Consider the following 19,406-nt stretch of genomic DNA (forward strand, 5'->3'; position numbering starts at 1 on the left):
AGATGAGATGCTGGCCAGGCAGGAGAGTATCAGCAAACCAGAGACCTGGGCGTGGCCTCAGGCGGGCGCCCACCAGCAGGAGTGATGGTGTCCTGGCCAGGCGGACCACAGGCCTCCTCCAAGCTGGTCCCCTCCTGACAGACTGGGAGCAGCCCCGAGCCTGCCAGCCCACGGGCTCCATTCCCTGCTAGGCTCATGGGAAATGAGCAAAACGATCTCACGCTGCATTCACAGTGATGGCCTGGTCCACCCGCGGGGAGCGCAGAACTGGGGCTGTAGCCGTGAGGGGCTGACCACAGAGCCCAGATACCCAGGGTAGGCAGTTCCCAGCTGCCTTCTCACCACTGCATGGCAACTGGCCCGTGGACGGGGTCCTGCCTGCTTTCCGGCTGAGGCCTGCTGGGCCTGGACACAGTCCTCCTGGGACGTCCTATCTCCCAGGTCCACTGCTGTCACCAATGCACTGCCCACCACTGACCACCTAGTGAACTCCACTCACCGGGCAGGCTGCTGGAGGTGTCGCCCTGGCCGTGAAATGCATCTGATGTCAGCATCGCCTTCAGGTCTCCCGTGGGGAGCAGCGAGGTGGCTCCAGAACTGTGCAGGGCAGCTGTGGGCTCCAGGCCCCCAGAGATGGGGATCGACAATGGGTAGGTGATGCACTCAAACCCGCTGCGGAGGGAACGGCAGGCCAGGCTCAGCCTGACACCGGGGTGGGGGTGGGGTGACACCTGTCTGCGGGGGAACGAGGTCCAGGAGCCACCCCAGGGAGGAGGAGGGGTCGCGGCTGCCCTCTGAGACAAGGTGGTGGGAGGAGCGGGGAGGGAGGGGGTTTCACTCTGGGACCCCCGGAGGGTTCATGCAGCCCCGGTCCCCCCTTCCTCCTTGCTAGCTCAGTGCCCACTGGGTGTCTGGATGTGCCTACTCCCCTCCCACTAGACTAGACGAAGCCCATCGTGTCTGCCAGTCACTGCTATGTCCCCAGCGCTGAGAGCGGGGGGGGGGGGGGGAGTGATGTGTGGAGGCCCCACTGAGGCAGTTCAGGGCATTCCTCCTCGAAGCTGAGGAAGGACCCCTCCTCTGCCCCATGGGTGTTGCCCATGGTCATCATCCTTACTCACAACGGGGTCTGAATGGGCGCCTCCCTTCTGTCCTCATCCACCTTGAAGAAGCTGACCTCTGAGTAGGCTGGGAGCTGCACGTACCTGACGCCCGCTGAGATCTTCAAAACCCGGCCATCCTCGCCTTCCGGAGGGAGAGAGAAGCACGCTGTGCCAGGCCCAGGAGGGGCAGTCCCGGGGAGCTGATCTCCTCTCTTGGGGCTCAGGATATGGGCGCCGGGGAGGAGCATTCACAGGACAGCCCGGGCCACGGCCACCACCACGTGTGACCTGAGCTCTCTGCTCACCTCCTGGTCTTTGCTCCTCATGGCCCTCTCCTGAGCCATCGACACTATCCCCCACTCCACCTCAGTTCTGGGTGTGAGCAGACACATGGCCTGGATGCGCCCCTTGTTACCCACCTCCCACCCTGACCTGGGGTGGCCTGTCCCACGCGTCCACACTCCAAGACACTCAGCACAGGGCCCGTGGACTCGAGAGCTCAGGCTCTGATGGAGGAGAGACCATGGCAGCTGCCGACCAATGCCAGCAAGGCCTGTTGTCCAATCTCCTGTGACTCTAAGATCTGGAAGGGACGTAGCCAGGTGAACACGGGATGGATTTTGACTTGGAAAGAAGTGGAGCCACACATGGTGTAAAGCCAGCTGTGGTTCCATTGGTGTCTGTTTTGGGTCCAGATGGGGTCACTGGACCCCATTTGCCCTCCTGCTTCGAGCAGCCCAGAAAGCCGATGGAATACAGTGAGAGGCGGCCTCAAGGTCCTGGGCAGCAGCCAGGGCCACGGGCCCTGAGAGGTGCCAGCAACTCATGCAGTGTGTGGTGCGCACTGCGCAGCTTGTGCTGCCCGGCCACTGTCTCGGAGGACGTGGGTGCTGAGGGGGCACGTGGGTGAGGACGCCCTCGGGTGAGGACACAGTGAAAGCGAATGTGTAAACCCAAGACATTTCCCAACAAACGAAAGCTGGAAGGATCTGTCACAGAAAACCTGTGTGACCAGAAACGTCACAGGCTGAGCCCCTCAGGCAGAAGGAGTGTCCTTGTCATACCAGGAGTCTGGAAGGGACGGGCAGAACCAGAAAGGGCAGTGACATGGCTACACAGGTGAGAGTTCCCTCTCTGCTAGTTAAACACTCTTGAAAAGGTGAACAGCGGTTTGAATAGGAATAACAGCAATGGCGTCAAGAAGTTTATTAGATACACAAACGTCAAGTGTATGAAGACAACAGTGTGGATGGAGACTGAGAGTGAACAGGAAGGAATGTCCTGTTGTAGCTCCCCGGCCAAGGAAGTGCGGTACTGCCTGGAAGGGGACTGTAGGTTAAAGACGTGTATTATAGACCTAAGCCCCCAGAAGAACAGAACCAAGGCTGAAAGATACTAGCCGATACTGAAAGATACTACAGGGGAGATAAAATGAAATCATAAAAAGTACTCAATAAAAAAAAAGATAGGAATCAAGTATAAAGGGGAAAAAACCACTGAGGGAGATGGAAAACAAATAGTAAAATGGTAAAAGCTTGAATCTGTCCTACCAATAATTATATTACATGCGAACAGTATAAACACATCCAGTGAAAGACAGAGATGGCTAGATTGGATAAAAAAAAAAAAAGCAAAACCCAACTCTTTGCCACCTATAAGTGGCACACTTTATTTATTTATTTATTTATTTATTTATAGATTTTATTTATTTTTAGAGAGGAGAGAGAGAGAGGAGAAAGAGCGAGAGAGAGAGAAGAGGGGGAGGAGCAGGAAGCATCAACCCCCATATGTCCCATGACTGGGAAAGCCCAGGCTTTTGAACTAGTGACCTCAGTGTCCCAGGTCGATGCTTTATCCACTGTGCCACCACAGGTTAGACACAACACACTTATTCTATAAAAATCTAACTGACTACTGGGTCCAATAAGAAATCAGAAAGTAAGCCTGACTAGGTGGTGGCACAGTGAATAGAGTGTCGGACTGGGATGCGGAGCACCCAGGTTTGAGACCCGGAGGTTGCCAGCTTGAGCACTGGCTCACCTGGCTTGAGCAAAAAGCTCACCAGCGCCTGACCAGGTGGTGGCGCAGTGGATAGAGCGTCGGACTGGGATGCAGAAGGACCCAGGTTCGAGACTCCGAGGTCGCCAGCTTGAGCGCGGGCTCATCTGGCTTGAGCAAAGAGCTCACCAGCTTGGACCCAAGGTCGCTGGCTCCAGCAGGGGGTTACTCAGTCTGCTGAAGGCCCACGGTCAAGGCACATGTGAGAAAGCAATCAATGAACAACTAAGAAGTCGCAACGCGCAACGAGAAACTGATGATTGATGCTTCTCATCTCTCTCCGTTCCTGTCTGTCTGTCCCTGTCTATCTCTGCCTCTGTAATAAAAAAAAAAAAGCTCACCAGCTTGGACTCAAGGTCGCTGGCTCGAGCAAGGGGTTACTCGGTCTGCTGAAGGCCTGCGGTCAAGGCACATATGAGAAAGCAATCAATTAACAACTAAGGTGTCACAACAAAAAACTGATGATTGATGCTTCTCATCTCTCTCTGTTCCTGTCTGTCTGTCCCTATCTATCCCCCTCTCTGACTCTCTCTCTGTTCCTATTAAAAAAGAAAAAAAAGAAATCAGAAAGTATTTTGAATTGAATGAAAATGAAAGCACAAAATAGGAAACTTGTAGGATGCAGCTAAAGCAGTGCCCAGAGGGAAATTTATAGCAACAAGCCCCTATACGAGAAAAGCTCTGAAATGTCTTTAGTTTCTTTCTACGTTAAGAATTAGAAAAGTACATTCAATTACACCAAAAATAAGGAAAAGCAAAGAATTAATAAGAGCAAAATAGGAATTAATAAAGTAGACAACAGAAAACACAGAGTCGGTTGTTTATCAGTGCAACTTATCCTCTCTAGCCCAACTAGTTGGGACAAGGAGAAAGAAGACACAGTAATCCACGTTGGGAACAAGAGAGATGACATCATGGCGTTAAAAGCAGAATGGGCATAAACAGGCTTATGCAATAAGTCTGGCAACTTAGATGAAATGGACAATACTCAAGAAGAAAGAGATGACCGGAATGGCCCTGAATGTCACAGACCACGTGCGATGCCTGCCACTCGACATCCTCTGGACAGCGCCTTTGGAGAACACAGCAAGGCGGGGCGCGGAGTCAGCTTTGTGCTGTCTGTGGGACGGGAAACCCTGGGCCACTCAGGAAAAACACTTGGGCAGTTTCTCCAAAGTTTAAACCAGAATCTACTGTGCACTCCAGCGACCCTTACCACAGGTGTGTGAATGAAAGCACACATGCACACACAGGCTTGGACAGAAGCACTCACAGCCACCAAATAGTGTGGGTAAGTCAGCGGTCCATCACAGGGGAGGGGTGGGTAGCCAGTGTGCTGTGTGAATGTGACCGGGCACAGTGAAGACTGCCGGGCAATGTGGTGATCCCCTGAGCTCAGCAGAGCAGAAGACACCCCGCACAACTCACAGGAAATGCCCAGAGGGGCAAATCCATGGAGAGAGGGGGATGGGTTCCTGGATGCGTGGACTGAGGGTGGCTGGGCTGCAAGCTATGGGAGGGGTCTCTCTGGGTGAAGGGAATGCCCTAAGTCAGCACTGGTGTGGCGACGGCTGTCCGACTGCAAATTTACTAAAAATCATGGACTCACTAACACAGGCAGATTTCACGTTCTGTAAATGATACCAGAATCAAGTTGTTACAATACACCCATTGCGACTAAATATATATGAGGTGTGCTACGCATTGTGGCGTCCTAATTAGAACTTGTTGAGCTGAGCAAGTCCATGTACTTAGGGATTGCGAGCGTTTATGAATGGGCAGTCCTGCCCCTAGTGGTGTCTCTGGTGATGGGTGGGGTCTCCCTGCGAGGCACTGGCTCTTCCAGGTGGGAAGGGCTGTGGGAAGTCGGGATGTCCTTCCTCTGCGTCACTGAGGCTGACTGGGTCCTTTACAAGAGCAGCCTAGACAGATGGAGCTCTGTCCTTGTTTGATTACCCCAGAGGACGAGGACCTCTCCCCTGGCCAGGCTGAGCCTGGCCTTTGCAGACCACAAAACACTGCAGTCATCATCCCCTCGTCTGTGAGGTGTGTGATGACCACGGGCACACAAACGCGCACTTGTGTGCATGGGGGCCTGCAGAGCACACGTGCTCACAGTACGCTCACGCAAGACATGCTTGCACACACGTGGCTTCTTGCTTGAGAACCTGATACCTGTTCATCTTTCCGGAAAGGTCACCTGGGGACACTTACTTTCGGCCACTGCCCCGTTGTCCTGCTGCAGCTGAATGCTCAGCGTGAAGGCAGAGCCATGGGTCACGTCCATCACCTCCGGGCCCAAAATCACGGTCTTTACGGCTTGTTCTGGGAGAGAGTGGAGGCGCCGTGTTGGGACTGGGTGCTTCCCACCCACCTGCGCCAAGGCTAGAGCCACAGCTGGGGGTCCTGCAGCCGGACAAGCCCTCTCCCTAGTGAGTGGGACACCCCTGGGAGGGGGCACAGGGTTGCAACGGCTGAACGTCCCCCAACCAGCCACCTCCCTGAGAAGTGACCCAGGCAGCCACCAAGGACTAAGACTGTGATGCTGTTCTGAGGGTTGGAAGATGGTTCCAGAACTGACCTGAATGCATTACATGGGGCACAGAGTGTCTGCCAACGGTTGAGTGGGAGATGGGGAATGGGGAGGAGCTAGCCAGCTGCACGGTCAGGATCACCCATGCTGGACTGTCCCGCATGTCCCCCTCCTGCTGTCAGATTCAGGCCTGCATCCCCTGAGTCTGAGTCAGCGGCCTGGGCCGGCCCCCTGCACTAGGCCCCCAGAGAGTGATGGCCTCACTCACAGCACAGTGGGGCTTTCCTGACAAGAGCTGGCAGAGTACAGCTGAGAGTTGGCAGAGCTCTGTGAGCGCCAGGCTGGCCGGGAGGAGGCCCCGCCGGAGCCAGAACAGGGTCGCAGGGGCTGCTGGGCCTCCCTGGACAGTGGGGCAGCCCTGCTCTGTTCTGGAGGGATTCCAGGCACGCCCAGTCAGATAATGCCAGAGCTCACCCTGGCTTGGGAATGCCGGCGGCTGGCCAGCCTGAGACCCTCAGGGAGAAGTGAGGCCACACCACACCCAGGGCTTCCAACAAGACCCCAAATCTGGGGTGGGTGGGACCTGGATTCCTTCTCAAGGTGATGTTACTAAGAGGCTCCTGGTGGACCCAGGGCCCTGCCTGAGACTGGGGGCTGGGAAGAATCCAGGACCTCCTCTGGGAGGCTCCACCTAAGGCAGGAGTGCTGGGCTCAGCCCCTGACCCTGGCTGTGGGGTGGTCCTGCAGCCCCAGAGATGTACCCTGGGTACCAGGACCGTGGCCCTTGCTATGGAGCCCACCTGGCTCAGCAGGCGCCCACATGGGCTGAGACAGTTGTCATTGGCACCCTTTGGCCTCTCCCCGCCCAGGGTTCCAGGACCCCCAAGGTTCAGGGTGGCACCCTCATCCTGGAGTCTAACAAGGTAGGGGGGGCACTTCAATGCTCAGGCAGCAACATGGGAGGGGGAGCCAGCCCCCCAAACAAAGCCCCTGAAGGCCTCTGGCTGCCTGTGCTAACGTCACAGTGCAGAGAGCTCAGGTCAGTCTACGGCCATACCACCCTGAACATGTCCAATCTCGTCTAATCTCGGAAGCTAAGCAGGGTCAGGCCTGGTTAGTACTTGGATGGGCGAGCTCAGGTCAGGGGCCGACAGAGGCTGTGAGGGGATGCAGATGCACAGGCCCCAGGGATGGCAGCCCCCGTGATTGGGAAAGGCTGATGTTGGGAGGCCCCATCCACAGCAGGCCCCTTGGGTCCAAGGTCTGACTGGGGCTCCTGCAGGTCACAAGCCCTTTAGATTCCATGTCTTCCTAGCCCCCCCGCCCCTCCCCCGGCACCTCTTGGCCCAGCACCTCCTGTGTGATGGCCCAGGGCTACCTGAGAAAACGCAGGAAGCCCAGACGTGACCCTGCAAGGCCCAGGGAAAGGCGGCGGGGGGGTGCACACCTACCCATTGGGTGGCCATTGATCCACATCCCGCGGTAGACGACCCCAGAGCAGTGGGCCATAGTGCCCAGGCCACTGAAGACATCGCTGTGCCACTGTCCCTGCAGAGAGAGCAACGGCTCAGGCTCGGGCAGGCTCTGCGAGCAGTCTGGGGTGGGTGACACCAGGGGGCAGCCTCTGTCCCTTTCTCCACAGGGTTCCCAGGGGCCCCAGGGGACCAAAGGCCGCTGGAAACAAGCTGTCCCAAGGGTGAGGAGTTACCCTGCGTTTGAACACACGGTCCAGTGTGCTGTGCAAGACGTGCTGCTTTTGAGTTTTACGGAGGCAGGAAGTTTGGGAACAATGGCGTGCACAGAAAGCGCAAGCACAACACTGGCTCAGGAGGGCACACTTCTCAGCACAAAAGTCCTTTTAATAAAAGATGCTGCGCTCGCTCGTGCCGAACGTAGCAAAGCAGACTGCGTCTCCACGCAGCTGCGTGGGGCTGCGGCCTTGAGAGCATTTGTTCCCGGATAATAATGAAAAGGCCAATTAGAAACAGTGTGAACTGACAGAGCCCGGTGCCCCGAGACACTGGCTCGCGGCGCCCCCTGAGCTGCTGCCTCCCCCACCCCGTGATAAGCCCCTCTTTCTCGACCGCACACACAACCAGGCAGGAAATCATGTGGAATAGCGGGGAAATGATCTCTGTGGAAAATTTCAAGATCACAATGGTGTATTTATTTGACTGTGAATTACTCCTATTAGGAGAAAATGTAGCCAACAGCATGTTTGGTTCTATTCACTCTTCTGCAGAAGCTAACTGCACCCCGATTCCAACCCTGCTCTTCAAGGGGGCCCCAGGACACCCGGCAGCTGAGCCTGGGGAGGAGGGTGGCAGTCAGAGACCCAGTTGGGGGCGCTGCCCACAGGGCACCCTAGGTCTCCATGGGAGCCACAGGCTCGGTTGGAAATGAAGGGAGGGAGTGCAGCTGAGCTTGGGCTCTGGCTCCTGGCACCCCGACTCCTCTCACGGTCTGGGAGGGGCTAGTGCAAATGGGCCTGCGGGACTGGTCCCTGCAGGTTGCAGCCCTGGGAAGCTCAGACACCCCCAAACCTGGGAAAAGTGCTTCCCACGGCTGTTTGAAACAGGCTGTTACTGCACACGAGGGGCTGGGCAGCTAGACCATGTCAAGAGAAGACGGGAACAGGCACCTCCAGCTCCAGCCCAGGCCCCAAGCTGGGCACGGACAGCTGGCAGCCTGCTGGTCATGCTCATGGCTTCTGTGGAGTCCAGGCTGCCGGTTTTGGGTGCCAGATGGGCAGAGGTATGGCTGCCCCCACGGCAGGCCTGGCTGCCCTGGAGGGGCAGGGAGCAGGGTCAGCCCTGGCACCTCCTGAGCCCGCACACTGCTGTGTCTGGGATGCTCAGTGCCACATGCGCTGGCATCGCAGGGCGTTCATCTACGTCCACTAAGACGAGGCTCATGTCTGTAGGCCACAGGCCAGACCAAGGTGGAGGAGGGGCTCCGTGGTATGTCACTCAGACCCCGAGACCTGCAGCCAACCCCCTGGGTCCTGGGCTACCCTTCATGGCCGGCAGGGGGAGGGGAACCCACCCAGCAGGCACAGGAGGATGGCCCAGGACCACCAGTTGCTGTCCCTGGTGCCAGCATAGCTTCCAGCAGTATCTGTGGGTCCTCAGGACAACCAGGACGGGGTGCTGTGCCCGCTGGGGCCATGTGTGCCCATCTGTGTGTGGGTGCGGCAGGGGCTGTCCCTGAGTTGGGGTGGGGACAGGCTTCGGCGGGCATGGCACCAAGTTCCTGTTTGTGTGCTGGGAGGAGAGGGTGACTCTCACTGCTGCAGAAGCTGCTGGACACTTTCCTGAATCCTGGACGCCCTCCGGACACCATCCTGCACCTGATAAGTTGTCAGCTTTGACTCACGGCCCGTCACATGCAGCCCCGTGTGAGTCAAAGTGAGCTCATCACCCCAACTTTCACTAGAAGTTCATGCTCTTTCCTGAGACTTTGGGTTTCGTGCTGGGACTTGGGACGCAGAAAGCACAGTGGCTCAGTCCTTGGCCTGGGCCCAAGGGCCACCGCACAGCCTCACCCGACTCCCTGGCCTGAGATGATGAGGACTTTCTCTGAGGCCATGGGCTCGCAGGTTGGCTGGCCTGAGGCCAGGTCACATGTGAAGACATGGCCTGGTCACCTGCCTAGGCCCTGCAACTGTCCAGGGGCTGGGGTCTCCAGCTTCAGAGCAGCATGCTGGTGGCACAGGTGGGGGCCCTTACCCGTCCACTTCCACAGGCATGTCCCAGATATCAGCAGTGTCTGTGGTGTGTCCGTGATCCTGGCTCTACATCCCTTAGATTTCAGAGTGCGAACGGATGAGTTTTGCTGTTTGTTGCAAACAAGCTGCTGTGATGCGTCTGGCATGGCCTTACTGACGGCAAACCCCACAGGAAAAACAGGGTCGGGCACTGGTCCCACGGTGACCGTACAGCCCAGACCCCTCTTCCTAGGGACGCTTAAACTGGCCCAGATGCTTCTCAGTCCTGTGCTCAATGTGCCCCTGGGACAAGGCCCCACATTCCTAGACTGGGGCCTCCTGGCCCGAGGATGGTGACATGGGGACACAGAAGCCCCTGGCATTTCTGCGGCCAAGCAGGTGAGGAGCAGGAGGCTGGGAGGCCGGGCAGGTGAAGACGCGCAGAAGGCCACCACCTGCTTGGAGCGCTGAGCAGGTGCACCACCCAGCAGGCCTACCTCTAAGAAAAGCCAAAGCGGAAACGTGGCCAACGTACATGCACACGGAGCCAGCAGCTGCCAGCGGGGACCCTAGTGCAGCCACACCAGCTCCTGGTTCTCCCCACCTCAGCCTGCCTCCCCTACCGGGTGGCTGTGGGCCCCGCAGGCACACATCAGTTCCCAGCTCCACTGTGCCAAGAGGCTGCCCTGTGTCTGGGGGAGTCACTGAGTTATAGCCATGTCTTCAGGAGGAGCTGGTGAGCTCGCTGCCACGGGCAACACCAGGCATGCACATCCTGGCCCCTCAGAGGTGAAGGCAGGGTGGGAGGTCCCATGTGCTGTGCACCAGCAAACTGGGGTTGACTTGTACATTAACCATCACAGGGGGCCAGAGGCAGGGGGCACTCTTGGGCCCCAAGACAAACGGGTTACGGCCAGGCCATGGGCCGTCATGCCAGACCCTGTGGTTCCTATCAGTTGAGGAGGGGAGACGCTCAACTTGGAGCACGTTGGATTTTCTTTTTTTTCAGAGACAAAGAGAGAGTCAGAAAGAGGGATAGACAGACAGGAATGGAGAGAGATGAGAAGCATCAATCATCAGTTTTTTGTGGCGACACCTTAGTTGTTCATTGATTGCTTTCTTATATGTGCCTTAACCGTGGGCCTTCAGCAAACCGAGTAACCCCTTGCTCGAGCCAGCAACCTTGGGTCCAAGCTGGTGAGCTTTTTGCTCAAACCAGATAAACCTGCACTCAAGCTGGCAACCTCGGGGTCTCGAACCTGGGTCCTCCGCATCCCAGTCCAACGTTCTATCCACCGCGCCAGTGCCCGGTCAGGCTGGATTTATTTTCTGACGGAAGATGATACGACGTTTATTTTCAGAAATAAGTCTTTTCGAGGACTCGTTTTCTGAAGGTTCGTTAAAAAGCTCTGTGTCGAGGAATCCTGGTGACCGACCTGGCAGCAGAGGTGGTTTGGGAACAGCCCGCCCGTCGCTGGGAGAATGGGCCACCCAGCTCCATGTGTCCTGAGCATTTTCCGGGAATGGCTTATTACAGGCTGTGCTCACATCAGTGGTGGCTGAGGGAGCATCACGCACTGACGGTTCTTTGGACTTTTCAAAGTGAAATGATCTGGACAGTAAAGAACACGCAGAGCGCTGGTGTGTCTGTGGTATGCGCACTCGTGGGGCAGGAGGGTGCGGGTGGAGGCTGCCAGCCCGCTTTGGAGCGCATCCCTCTGGTGCAAGAATCCCACATGGCCTGGCCGTGATGCGCTATGAGCACGTGCACCCGAGGACAGCAGCAGGCGTGCTGGTGGCCCAGCCAAGGGAGATGTCAAAGGAGCACAGGGGGCCCCGCAGGAGGGTCCCGCTGCTGACCACGGTGAGCACATGGGACACCAGCAGTGTGCACGGTGAGATGGATGGTGCGGCTGCCGGAGGAACTGCACGGCGGTGCCTCAGAACTTAATCACAGAGCGACCCGGGGTCCAGCGGCTCCACACAGCACACGCCCCAGAGGCACTGGAAGCAGGGTCTCAAAGGGACAACCGCTCACCCACGTTCACAGCACCTTGCACTCACCCAGAGGTAAAACAACCCAGTGTTCATGGGTGGATGGTGGACAAACACGTCACACACACACACACAGAGGAATATTATTAATCCTTTAAAAGGAAAGAAGCTCTGACACCTGCTACGTGGATGGACCTGGAGGACATTATGCTCTGTGACATAAACCAGACACAGAAGGACGAGTGCTGTGTGACCCACTCATAGGGATCCCTGGAGGGGTCAGATTCACAGAGAGGAAGTAGACAGTGGTGTGGGGCTGGCAGAGGGGTTGTTGGGGGAGGGGAGTTATTGGGAACTTAGCGTCAGTTGAGGAAGATGGAAAGTCGCAGAGATGGCAGAGGTGACGGCTGTACGACAACTTGAGGGTTTAAGGCTACTGAGCTGTGCACCCAATGATGCAAACGGCAACTGTTATGTGACGTGTGTTTTACAATAAAAGTTTTAAGACAGGGCTGTTTGTGTACGGAAAGCCCTGGGGACAGCTGCCTCCTCGGGGACACACACTTCGGGTGTAACAGCCGACTCCCTCTGGTGACTCCAGGCTTGGGGGACACTTCGTGCCCGGAGTTCAGGGTTGGGCCTAGGAGGTGTCCCCACAGCACAAAGATGCTGGTGCTGGGACTGCTGTCGCCTGAGCCCATGGAGCTGAGCTCAAGATCCACCACACAACCAGGCTGCAACAGACGGGGGATTGCTTTCCTGCACAGCGATGTCCTGGGAATGGACCTGGCAGGGCATGTGTGAGCGGTCCCGGGCCGGCCTTTCTTGACTCGCCTTGAGTTAATTCTTTTTTTTTTTTTTGTATTTTTTCTGAACTGAGAAGTGGGGAGGCAGACAGACTCCTACATGCACCCGACCGGGATCCACCCAGCATGCTCACCAGGGGTGTTGCTCCATTGCAACCCAAGCCATTCTAGTGCCTGAGGTGGAGGCCATGGAGCTCTCCTCAGTGCCGGGCTACCTGAGTTCATTCTTTTTTTTGTATTTTTCTGAAGCTGGAAACGGGGAGAGACAGTCAGACAGACTCCCGCATGCGCCCGACCAGGATCCACCCGGCACGCCCACCAGGGGCGACGCTCTGCCCCTCCGGGGTGTTGCTCTGTTGCGACCAGAGCCACTCTAGTGCCTGGGGCAGAGGCCAAGGAGCCATCCCCAGCGCGCCCGGGCCATTTTTGCTCCAATGGAGCCTTGGCTGCGGGAGGGGAAGAGAGAGACAGAGAGGAAGGAGAGGGGGAAGGGTGGAGAAGCAGATGGGCACCTCTCCTGTGTGCCTTGGCCAGGAATCAAACCCGGGGCTTCTGCACGCCAGGCCGATGCTCTACCACTGAGCCAACCGGCCAGGGCCCTAAGTTCATTCTTAAAAGGCACTGGGGGCCTGATGAATTCAGTGACTGACCCAGCGCCGGCCCTCCCTTTGGACCTGTGTGCCAGGCTCGGAGCTCCTGGTCACTGTGTGTGCTGCTGGTAACAGCAGCTGCTTCAGTCCCCGCCATGGCTTGCTGACGGGGACCCGCGTGCCTGTGACTGAGGCCTGGGGCTGCCCACACAGGACACTGGCTGGGCCCCCAACACGACCCAGGCCTCTGGTGGTAGCCAGGCTGCCCGTGTCCCGCTGCCCATGAGGCTCCGAGTGGCAGGGATGTCGCTGAGCAGTGAGGAATGCAGGCAGGCAGTGTGCATCCTGGGGGAATGTGACCGGTTTCTGCATCTGGAGGGACATGTGCTCATCCAAAAGGTGCTCGCTAATGACACCACCACGTTCCTTGAGGGCCTGTGGGATCCCGGGTCTGTGGGCTGGGCCAGCATGGCCAATGACATCGAGGGAGCCACTGTCCAAGCAGATACCTCTTCTTCACCCTCCTGACAAAGCTGCAGCCCACATGCAGTCCCTGCAGAGCTTGGAGCTGCTAGCAGCTAGTGGGGCTGGACTGCCCCCTGGTGGCAAGTGGGCAGCTGGCGGGCACCCCGCAACCCTGGCATGTGCAGGAGCAGCCTGTCCCTCGTCCCAGCCCCTCTTGGCTGAGCCATGGTTCGCAGGGGAGACCCGAGTGGGTGCCAATAGTTCCCAGACCATGGATGCCCAGTGGGTGTCCATGACCCATGTGAGGCCCTGGGGCAGGCTGGGGGCTGAGGGACAGACCAGCTTCTGAGGACAAAGCCCCGAGGAGCTGCCGGTCTGCACCCCCACCCTGACTGCATCCCAGCTGTGCCCATGGCCCCAGGCCTGGAGGTGGGGTGGGAGCCAGGGCTCCAGGCAGCTCTGCCACTCACTCTGTTTTACAAGGTCTCCTCTGTGCCTCAGTTACCTTGTCTATAGACTGGGGATGGGCCCCCTTCAGGGCAGCTGGGAGATTTGTGCCTGGACAGCATGGAGAGCTGAGGATGTGAAGCCTGACACCACATGTGACCGACTCTAGAGGTGCACCCTCAACCCTTGACCCACAAGCCAGCCCAGCCCGCCGAGTGGTATGGACACTTGCAGGGTGACTCCAAGACAGTCGGGGATGGGAGGAGGATGCAGGGAGGTCCTGCCCAGGTCTCCCTGCGACGCCCTTGCAGCTCCAGGGTTTGTGGCGCCCATGGCGAGCCCCAAGGCTGGTCCCGAGGCTGATGAAATCACCTCAGACAGTGGAAATGGAGCTTTTGTGGATCACAGTAACACTTGCAAACAAGTTCAGGTGCAAACCACCATGCACACCTGCCCAGGTGTGCAGGGCGGGTCCTGCCATCCCAGGAGTAGCTGGTGGGGGTTCCCCCACCGGGCTCATGTCTCACAGCAGGAGACTCAGACGCTGCCGGTACCAAGCTCAGGGATCACTTCAATTCTTATGTCGACTTGACATCTGACATTCTCTAAGTCCCACATCCGTCAACGAGCCCAGTGTCTTTATCTCTAAACCACCCAAAAGTGCTGCACGCCATGTGCAGGCCACTGTCACCTCTCCTGCTGTCTGCAGGACCCTCCGAATAACCAGAGGGACCTTTCAGCACAAAGGTCAGACCACCAGCTTCTTCCAGCGCTTCTCATGACACTTAGGGTCACTCCAGCCCGTGGGGGTTTCCAGGGCCCACGGGCCACTCTGCTGGGGCCTCCAGCGTGTTTCCCTCCTGCCCCAGCTCCGGCTACCGGGCCTGCCCTCTCTCAGAGCCCTGTGCTTGCCCTTCCTGCTGCCTGCAGTGCCTCAGCTCACATGGCGATGCCCAGAGAGGAGGGCTCCAGTGCTTGCTAGCCACCAGCTGCGCTTGGCAGGGCCAGCAGGGCTCCTCGTCCACACCCGTGTGCTCCTGAGCTGACGAGGCACAGGTGTGAGCATACTGAGACACCCACCCTGGGTCCTGCTCATTTGGCTCCTGGCCAGCACGCTAGCCAGTGTCCAGTGAAAAAAAAAGTGGGGGGGGGCCTGAGGGCTCCCGACATGCTTGGACCTTTTCACCAACGTGCAGCCCCTAAAGCTGGGAGGGGCGCCTGTGCAGTGAGGGGGTGCAGAGTCTGCCCATGGAGCAGATGGGCACCACATTGCCTCCCAGGCCGTCCTGGGGCACCTGGGCCAAGGTGGCCAGGACCCAAAGGAGTAGAAGGAGCAGCGCACCACACAGGCGACGGTGGTGGGTCATGGGCGGTTCAGCAATCAGACCGGATGATGAAGGCATTAGCTGGGCCCATAAGCTCTCTGATCCTCAGTTCTATCACCAGGAAAGTGGGATAGCCGCTGTCCCCAACCTTGTAGCTGCGCATGAGCTGCACCCTGCAGGGGGGCTGGGCCGCGGGACCCTGCAGAAACCCCTGGTACCTCGTAGGTGGAGCCATCAGCGCAGCGCAGTGCCCCGTGTCCCTGACGCTGGTCCTGGACCCAGTCGCCGTCGTACGAGTCGCCGTTCCTGAGGGACAGACGCAGGGCCGCTCTCAGGCCAAGGGCCAGCCCCTGAGACCAGGGCTCGGCACTTGCTGCCAGGACCCAGGCAGAAATAGGTCCTGAGCAGATGGCTGAGTGGCTGTGGTGCCAGGGCTGGGCCGCTAAGGAGCAGGAGGCCAGGCACTTGGCAGGGTCTCACGACAGGCGCCGGTCCGAAGAACACATGGCCGCCGGCCCCCCAGGTGTGCAGGATTGGAGAAGACAACCGGGGAGAGGAGGGAGAGGTGAACCCACAAACGCTGATGGCAGGAATTTGGATGAGAGACTGCCCAGGAGTTTAAGAAGCCTGATGTCCAGCTGTGGCCACACCCCACCCTCCTGTCTTCCCACAAGGTATTCTACAGGAGAGGGGTTGATGTTCTCTTACTAAACACACAAGCAACCAATTTCAGTAACTGAGGGAGAAAGTACGGAATCGCACCACAAACAGCCGTTCTATGACAACTGGGCAAGGGCTAGGGGACAGTCCCTGGGCCACATACTCACTGAAAGTCCATGCGTCCCCGGCCATGTCGCCTGTTGTTGTGAAACGAACCCTGGTACACGTGCCCGTCCTGGTCCATCAGACACCCGTGTCCTGGGGAGGAGCCGGGAGGCCCATGTCACCTCCTGCCAGCTGCAGGTGGACCTCCCCTGGAGCAGGAAGGTGGTGACTTCAGGACAAGGCAGGACCCACAGGACTCAGCAGCCCGGTCCCAAGAGCCCGGCGGCCTTTCCGGAGAATGGGAGACTTGATTTGGGGTGGTACAAGCGGCCACGAGGCCAGTGGTGGTGGCTCTGGGGGCAACGCTGCTACGCAGTCCAGCCCTGTTTGCAGATGGGTGGGTTTACAGGGAATCTGCACCCATGTGGTGGGGCCTGAATGGCCCACCGTAGGGACCTCAGTCTAATGGCCGAGGAGACGCTCGTGAGACTGTGGCTGTGGTAATGTATTTGGGGTTTTCAGTTCAGGACAGTTGGGAGTGCGAGGTCATTCCTACGCCTAACTTGAGTCGACACGAGGATGTTTGTGGCTACCCTGCTTGCCTCTGGCGGTGGCTGGGACTTCCAGGAACCGTGAGTCTTTGGCCTTTGGGTTGTGCCCGTCGCCTGCTGGCCTTCCTGGAGCGTAGTCCGCCCACCACCCCCAAGTGTGGCCTCCAGTATCGCTCTGTCCAGCAGGATGAGGAGGACGTGACTGAACTGAGGCCTCAACAGTGCTTGCACTGCTGGCCCCTGGCAGTTCCAAGGCCATGGTGAGGACCCTGGGGACCACTAGGCCTGGTCAAGCCACTGTGACTATATAGCTTTATGATCGCCCCATGCAAGGCCAGACCCATCCAGCTGAGCCTAGGCCAGGCTGCCGACTCCGGGACTGCGAGCAAATAACAAAATGGTGGTTGTTTGGAGCCACTAGGTGTGGGGTGAGTTGTCACACAGTTGAGACACAGCTGGAGCCAAAGAGGACTGGACTCTCACCTCCCACCTCCACTGTCATGCTGGGGCTGGGTTCCTGGACCTCAGGGGACACCAGGCTCCCTGGTCAAGCTCAGGACCCTGGGAGCCCACCCAGCCCAATGAATCCAAAAGCTGGGTAGGGGTGCTTGGACATGGCGAACACTCCCTGAGTTCCAGTGGACATCAGACCTTCTCTCACACCGTGGGACAGCTCCCCTTCGTAAAATCCCCCGGCTTTGTACTTCATGACGCCATAACCTTGAGGCTCTCCCCAAACAAATTGGCCGGAATAGATGTTCCCTGGGGTGGTTAAGGAGGGGGAGAACGAGCGTTTAGGGCCAGAGCTGTTCCAGTGTCTCCCGATCATCCTCTGAGCAATGGTGGCTGCAGGGTCATTTTATAATAGACAAGAGGATCTCTTTATTTTATTACTGACTCTGGTTGTTGAGGGAACATAGGACCAGGTGGGTCTGGACCTGCCCTCCCAGTTCCTGAAGAGTCTATCACACACTGACTCTTGGTGAGCACTGATGTGCCCAGATCTACGGGGTGAGCCTTCTCTCCACTGAAAACTGACCACTATGCTTGCCTGTGAGGGTCTGAGGGTCTGGAGACAGCCCCTGGCCAAGCTGTGGGCAGCACACCATCACCTTGCTACAGGCTGGCACGTGCTCTTACGAGACCCCTCAGGGAAACCAGGGTCCCCACTTTACAGAGAGAAGTGCCTTCCACATCCAGAAGGGAGATGGTTTACAAGAAAGGAGTCAGCACGTCACCCCGGGTCTCCAGAGCTAACCTGTTGTGGCCCAGAGACGGCAGCCTTCTCCCATGATCTCCCCGTTCACAAACTCGCCTTCGTAATAACTTCCATCCTTGAACAGCAGCTTACCACGGCCTGGTGAGAGAAACCGAGATGCAACATTGTCAGACAGTAGTCAGGAGCGACCACTGGTGCCCGCACATGCACAGCTCCTTCTCACATCCAGCATGTGCACTCTGCAAACTCACACGCATACACACTGATAAGGAAAACGTTTTGACACAAGACTGAGCACTCTGCTGTCTTGGCTAGAGTAACTGCAGAGCCATCAAAAGTGCCGAGGAGGCCCCATCCCTTACACCTCCTCAGCGGGGACACTCCAGTCACCTCACCCGTCAGTGCAAGGGCAGAAGTAGAGAGTCTGTGAATACAGAGTGACACCAAACGACGCGTTTCAAAAAGGAGGAACACAGATGTTTCTTACCATGAGTCTTCCCTCCTTTCCATTCCCCTTCATATCGAAAGAAAGAATTCGGGTATGTGTAGACACCGTAACCTGAACATTGAAAAGAAGGCGCACAGGTGAGCACATGACACAGGCTACTTGGCTGATGACCAACAACAAACGCTCAGGTGGGGACAGTCTGGGGCGCTAAGGGAGCTCTCAGGGTGTCTGGGCACGTCACCTCCTGTGAATCCCTCAACAATGCGACGGAAGCTTTAGTCTGGGGGTCAGGACTTTTCCTGTTTTCTGTCCATCCACCTACTTCATTCGCTTATGCAGCAAACAGCATGAGCACCTACTCCGTGCAAAAAGGCAGGCCCAGTGGGAGGGCCTTCAGGGACCCTGGTGCGGCAGCGGTACGCTGGTTTGTGGGAGGGTCGGGAGCCTCCCCCAGAGGGCTTTTGAGCTGAGTCTCATTAGCCAGAGGAAGGTGAGGGCAGTGTGGGAAAGAGCTGGCCCTGCGGCTTCTCTGCGGTGCCCCTCCGGTGACCTCCAGGCTGCTCCGGACAAATCCTCGCCACTCTGCTGCTAAGCGCACGGTCCCCAGCAGCACCCTCATTTACGATGTACAAGTTGGGAGGGGCGGTTCTGGGGAAGTGTGGGCGTTCCTAGACTCCTGCATCTGCCAGAAACGAGGGTCAAGTTCCACCCAGAGAGAGTGGCATGGACTGGGAGGTCACTCCAGCCCCTTTTCCGCAACTTTTCTTTTTTAATTAAAAGATTTATTAATATGCCGGCCGCATGACTGACATGGGGCATATCTGACCCAAATCGTGCGGCCTCTGCAAGTCTTAAGAACCGCTCTTGTCAAACCTCTGAACCGCGCGTTCAGGCTTGGGTTACTCCCGGCTCGGTCTCCAGTGCCCGGACCCCCCACCCTCTCCGCGGGACACCAGCACACGTGGAGGCGCGGTCCCTTACAGGGCCAGAGGACACGAGGGCTCCGGCGGCGGGGGTCCCTGCCCGCCTCCCTCCTACTCAGAACAGAGTCCCTGTGGCCCGGCCCGGGCCTGCAGCCATTACCGTCCTGTGGCGGCCGCCCCGGCGGGTCACGACGCTTCAGGCGCTGCAAGCTCCGGCTTCCTTGACTGGCGGCAGCCATCTTGCCGCTCGAGCTTTCCCTTGGCAACCACTAAAGCCCCCCTCCATTGGCTCGTTGGTCGCTGAGGGCGTGGCCACGGGGGTCAGTCCTTGGGCGATAACAAGTTCTGGAGCGGCGCCGTCCGAGCCCGGAGCCAAAGGACAAGTCTGCGCCTGCGCCTGCGCGGCCGGCGCATTTCCGTCGCTTACGTCATTTCCGCCGAGGGGGAGCGCCCGCCCCGGAAGCGGAAATGG

General features: G+C 58.0%; 1 protein-coding gene across 3 annotated transcripts in view; it reads right to left on the reverse strand.

Annotated features, from left to right (window-relative positions):
• Positions 1–19,346, reverse strand: part of MORN1 (MORN repeat containing 1) — a 41,336-nt gene extending 21,990 nt beyond the window's left edge. The window contains exons 1-10 of one of the 3 annotated variants that reach the window (XM_066374828.1): positions 19,095–19,346; positions 18,051–18,122; positions 17,603–17,701; positions 16,996–17,106; positions 15,856–15,946; positions 15,247–15,334; positions 7,146–7,242; positions 5,376–5,486; positions 1,122–1,245; positions 500–672 (exon numbers count right to left, since the gene is read on the reverse strand). In XM_066374828.1, the coding sequence (XP_066230925.1) occupies positions 500–672; positions 1,122–1,245; positions 5,376–5,486; positions 7,146–7,242; positions 15,247–15,334; positions 15,856–15,946; positions 16,996–17,106; positions 17,603–17,701; positions 18,051–18,122; positions 19,095–19,173 (1,045 nt within the window). In that variant the 5' untranslated portion in view covers positions 19,174–19,346. Of the gene's footprint in view, positions 1–478; positions 673–1,121; positions 1,246–5,375; positions 5,487–7,145; positions 7,243–15,246; positions 15,335–15,855; positions 15,947–16,995; positions 17,107–17,602; positions 17,702–18,050; positions 18,123–18,992 lie in introns of all 3 variants that reach the window. The other 2 variants (XM_066374830.1, XM_066374829.1) reach the window with 2 other exon arrangements.
• Between the last annotated feature and the right edge of the window lie 60 nt (positions 19,347–19,406).

The sequence above is a fragment of the Saccopteryx leptura genome, chromosome 3 (assembly GCF_036850995.1).
Source record: "Saccopteryx leptura isolate mSacLep1 chromosome 3, mSacLep1_pri_phased_curated, whole genome shotgun sequence".
Taxonomy (NCBI): Eukaryota; Metazoa; Chordata; class Mammalia; order Chiroptera; family Emballonuridae; genus Saccopteryx; species Saccopteryx leptura.